The sequence below is a fragment of the Helianthus annuus genome, chromosome 1 (genome assembly GCF_002127325.2).
Source record: "Helianthus annuus cultivar XRQ/B chromosome 1, HanXRQr2.0-SUNRISE, whole genome shotgun sequence".
Classification (NCBI taxonomy): Eukaryota; Viridiplantae; Streptophyta; class Magnoliopsida; order Asterales; family Asteraceae; genus Helianthus; species Helianthus annuus.
In genome coordinates, this window is record NC_035433.2 from 51,778,524 (window position 1) to 51,784,218 (window position 5,695).

Below are 5,695 nucleotides of genomic sequence, written 5' to 3' on the forward strand. Positions count from 1 at the left end.
CATTTGCCGATCGGGGTGGCACCGCCAACCATGCGGGAGCCCAAATCGGTGAGGGTGAAGCATGAGTTTTGGGTGTTCAGTCACCGAACAATAGAGAGAGATGGTGGGCCCCATGCTTGTATCAACCAATCAGTTTTTTGTTTTCTTTTTTTTTTTTAATAAAAAAACAACTCCCCTAAGAGGGGTGCACCCCGTACGTTTTTGGACAAGAGGGGAGTTATAGAGGGGAAATGACATGGCAACGTATGATTGGGTTAAAAAAAACTTTCACTCACCTAATTAGGGGTGCACCCCCTTCACCCTTAGTTTATATATATTTCAGGAAAGTAGTTATTAAAGATGTAACACCAATGGCGGTTTCTTCTCAACAAGTAGCAACCTTTGAGCAGGAACAATGGCGAGACCTCAAAGGAAAGATCGTGATGGTTACCGGCGCATCTTCTGGTCTTGGTTGGGAATTCTGTATAGACTTAGCCAAATGCGGTTGCAGGATCATTGCCGCAGCCCGGCGTACTGACCGCCTCAAGGCTCTGTGCCATGAAATTAACAATCATGGACAAGTGAACGTAAGAGAAGCCGGGAACCACCATGTATTGGCGGTGCCGGTGGAGCTTGACGTTACTGCAGGTGGTCCGGCCATTGAGGCATCTGTGAAAAAGGCTTGGGAAGCTTTCGGCCGTATCGATGCTTTGATCAACAATGCTGGTATTACAGGTATCTATACTTCTATAGTCATCTACGCCTTATTTATTGAATAAGAAACTCACTTCATTAGATCGTAAGATGCTATTTTTGTTATAGGTTTCCTAAAGTTATATAGCAAACTAGTTGAAAGATAATAACCAAATATGATTACACATTCATCAACCAAGCCCCTAATGAAGTCCCTCCATTATACCCATTGTTGGTTGTGTGAATGATAAAAAAAAGTGTGGCTACGTGTTTAAGTGGCGCCACATGGCAAAAACATTTTTCTCAACCAGACCTTCATAACACATAGTCTTAGAGTAAGTTTCTTTTTAATGATATGTTTGTGTCGGCTTAAACTTGGGACTTCCATAATATTACATTGTGTATATTTAGGTGTGGCACAAAATTCATTGGATTTGTCAGAAGAAGATTGGGATAAAACCTTTAGGACAAATTTAAAAGGAGCATGGTTGGTGTCAAAGTATGTTGGCCTTCGAATGCGTCCTTTAAATCAAGCAGGATCTATAATCAACATCTCTTCAGTTACCGGTCATCAACGTACATATAGTCCAGGATCTCTTGCATATGCTTCTTCAAAATCAGCCCTTAATACTATGACAAAAGTTCGTCCTCTATTCTCACAACTTTACAGCCATCATGACGATATCTCAGGAAGCTTTAAACATCAAAAGTTTAAATCATTTTTATTATATTTTTTTATTATTGATTATTGACATGCATGTTGTGAGCATGCAACTATAATTAATGCTAGGTTTGAATCTTATTAAGTGGCTTGCTCAATAATTGATGTAGGTGATGGCAATGGAACTTGGAAAAAATAAAATAAGGGTGAATTCCATTTGTCCTGGACTTTACAAATCTGAGATTACGGAGGAGCTCATGCGAAAGAAAGGGTTGAAAGAATTGATTTCAAAATTAGTGCCACTAGGAGACTTTGGCACTATTGATCCAGCTTTGACGTCACTGGTTAGGTACTTAATCTGCGACACATCTGATTATGTGACAGGTAATATTTTCATTGTAGATGCAGGGCATACCTTAACAGGTGTACCGATATATTCGTCACTGTAAAGCTACCTTGTTATATGTGTGTTATGCGACGCGCCTGTATCAATATATTTATTGAACAAGATCTTTTACAAACATATTTGTCAAATTACAATAAATATGACAAGATCTTTTACATTTATTGAACAAGATCTTTTACAAACTTATTTGTCAATATATGTAAATTGTTATATGGAATCATGATGGAATCACGATGGAACTCATGTTGTAACATTTATAATAAATATGACATACGTGCTTGTATGATCAATATATGTAATTGTTAAATGGAAACATGTTGTAACATTTACACTGTCACCAGAAATAGGATTACGATTTTCAAATTGTTATAGCATGATCTAGGTGGTCCTTGGATTTTTCTTTGCAATCTACTGAGAATCAAACCAACTATAGCCAAAAAAAAATTATCTTATATTACGAGCCAGAGAAACATGTTATGAGCTGAATGTGTGGTAGATCCATTTAATCCACCGACGATTAAATCTTTGTACTTCCATGCGATATCCAGACAAAAAAAAAAAAAAAAAAAAAAAAAAAAAAAACCGTCATGAGATCTTCAAGAGTGCGCCCTCTTTAACTGACCTATCCTTCCATAGTGGTATTGTTTAAAGTACAAAATGTTCACTATCGACCTTTCCTGAAGCTAACTTAATGCTGCCAATAAAATCGGATACGGATGGGTCAACTGGATAAGCTTATATGTGAGATCTGCCGCGAAGCGCAGGGTGTATTACTAGTTTGAATAATTTTATAGATTTTAGAGGTTTGATTTGTTATTCTTGATTTGTTTTTAAATATAAAAAACTGGAAACATAGAATTTTTTTTTTCTTTTTTAAATATTCCGTCGCAAATGCGTAGGAAGTTACAAAACAAATAACTACATTTTTTTATTAAATTTTATTTAATGTCGTCAGAAATGCGTAGGAAATGAGTGTTAGAAATGCGCTAGAAAGGAGAGAGTCGGAAATCCCTCAAAAAGGAGAGTGTCAGAAATGCGTCAGAAAATTGTGTCCGAATTGCGTAACAAAACTAATAGTAATAATTATATTGTTATTAATAATAATCGTAATAATGTGTAGAAAATGCGTAGGAATTTTCGACATCAAATTTTGGTCGGAAATGCGTCGTAAGTTGTGTAGAAAATGCGTAACAAACCAGTTTCCTACGAGGGGTTTTTCTACATATACATTTTATCAAAAATTTTGTCAGAAATTGCGATTTATGACGCATTTCCTACTAAAAACAATGTAGAAAATTTTGGATTTTCTTGCAGTGTAGCAAACTAGTTGAAAGATAATAACCAAATGTATATTTCAACTTGTATATTTTATAATTTGTTGAGGTCATCTACATTATTAGTTTATTATTAGGGATTTTTACATATTTTCCCCTCCTAAGAAGCTTTATTACATATTTGCCCAACCCATAAATTTAATTACATGTTTCCCCTTCCTAAAGAAGCCTTATTATATATTTCCTTAATCTCTAAATTTTTATTCAATGTTTTAAAAACCGGTAAATACCGGCCGGTTATACCGGTATTACCGTTTCCAGATGTAAATCCGGTACGAAACACCCCGGTAAATAAGTGAAACGGCATAAGGTTTGTACCGGCGGTAAAATCTTGTATGAAACGAAAATAGTTATCCTCTAGTTGATGAGGATGGCGATAATAGTGAACTTCATCTTTTATGCGATCGTGAACTTGATGTATTCAACACTCGAATGACTTAAACATATCGTACACTTTCATTTAAAGGAGTTTGTTGGAAAATTGAATGATTTTCGATTATCTTTTGGATTATTTTTTATTATGGATTTACTTTTGAATCATTTTTGAATATGTAATCATGCATTTTTTGATTAACTTTTGAGTTGATGTTGTAATTTATGAAATTATAGAGTTAGCTAGTGAACCCGGTTGAACCGCTCGGTACAACCTGGTTCAACCGGTTGAACCATTTTTTAGCCTAATCCGGTTTGATTTAAAAACCGGTTTTTAAAACATTGTTTTTATTACATATTTCCCCAATCTCTAAATTTAATTACATATTTAACCTTCCTAAACCCCATATATTACATATTTATCCATTTTATTAAAAATACTCTTATAGAATTACTATTTTACCCTTAGTGAGTTTATTAAATGAATAACTACAATATATTTCCTAACTTCCTGCATAAATTTAAAAGTAACAATTTGAATAATATTTTTAAATCTTTATATATGTTTAGAGATAAATAGTATAATTAATATTTTTAAACAACTAAATCCATCAGCTCGAAACAGCAAGTGTGCATCTTACTTGCAAAATATGTGATTGCAAGTTGTAAGCCAAACTGCATATCTAAGAAGACGTAAGCTGCAAATAATTTTAGAAAAAAAGTGCATAATTTTAAACGTTGAGAAACCATGATCTTTTATGCATAAGAAATCCAATTAAATTTCTTTAAATAAAATAAAACTTTAGTGTCAATAATTTATTATAACCCAAGATAAAAAAATAGTTGTTGTTGTGTGTTTTGATCTTGATTTACTTAATGCCCTTTTGAAGATGGGTGTAACAAGCACTGATATAAAGTATTATATGGAACAACATGGAACTTGCAAATATTAGCCTTTGTCATATGTCACTTATCTATGATTAAGCATGGATAACCCATAAACTTACTTTATCCGATTACACCTTTTCGGTTTTCCTATGTCTATCAATAAGAATTTTTTACTGGAAACACATACAAAGATTTAAAAATATTATTTAAGTTGTTACTTTTAAATTTATAATTATTGCAGGAAGCTAGGAAATATATTGTAGTTATTTATTTAATAAACTCATTAGGGGCAAAATAGTAATTCTATAAGAGTATTTTTAATGAAATGGATAAATAGGTAATATATGAGGTTTAGGAAGGTGAAATATGTAATTAAATTTAGGTAGTGTTTGTTATGCAGGAATGAGAGGCGGAATGGAATGGGTCATTACGAGGGAATGAAGAAAAAGGTGTTTGGTTGGTCAAGGGAATGGAATCACCCATTCCATAAGTCATTCCATTCCCTCAAAATCATTCCATCCACCCCCCATGTTTTTTTTCATTCCATCCCCTCTTGCACCCTTCATTAACAACACCACAACCCCCCACCTTCGCCACCACTCACTACCACTACCATCACCACCACCGACGCTTATCGCCGCCGCCATCCACCCGCCACCGCCGCCACCGACCACCGCCGCCGCCACCTACCACCGTTGTCACCAACCATCGCCGCTACCAACCACCGCTTCCAACAACCACCACCGTCGTCAACGCCGCTCGTCGGCACCAACCACTACCACCGTCGCCGCCACCACCAACCACTGCCGCTACCAACCACCATCGACGGCCGCCGCCACCCTCTGTCACCACCACCCATCATCGTCGCCGCCACCACCGATCGCCGCCACCACCGATCACCGCCACCACCGATCGCCGCCACCACCGATCGCCGCCACCATCGATCGCTGCCACCACCACCTACAATCACTACCATCGACCACCACCACTCACCATTGATTTTATTCCTTAATTTTCTTGCCTACCAAACAATACACGATAATAATTCATTCCATTCCCACATGGTAACCAAACGAGACATGGAATGGTAATGATACATTGCATTCCCTTGTCCATTCCATTACCTCGTCCATTCCATTCCCTCGTCTATTCCATTACCGCATACCAAACAGACCCTTAGGGATTGGAGAAATATGTAATAAAAATTTAGAATTTGGGGAAATATGTAATAAGGCTTCTTTAGAAAGGAAGGGGAAATATGTAATTAAATTTATGGGTTGGGGAAATATGTACTAAAGCTTTTTAGGAGGGGGAAATATGTAAAAATCCCTTATTATTATTATCTTCAATTTTAATGTACTA

General features: G+C 36.1%; 1 protein-coding gene across 1 annotated transcript; it reads left to right on the forward strand.

The window, feature by feature from the left end:
• The first annotated feature begins 349 nt into the window (after positions 1-349).
• LOC110890837 (3-oxoacyl-[acyl-carrier-protein] reductase FabG) lies at positions 350-1,978 on the forward strand. Its single transcript, XM_022138510.2, has 3 exons — positions 350-714; positions 1,084-1,313; positions 1,504-1,978. The coding sequence occupies exons 1-3, from the start codon at positions 351-353 to the stop codon at positions 1,780-1,782; spliced, it is 873 nt and encodes a 290-aa protein (XP_021994202.1). The 5' UTR covers position 350; the 3' UTR covers positions 1,783-1,978.
• The last annotated feature ends 3,717 nt before the right edge of the window (positions 1,979-5,695 follow it).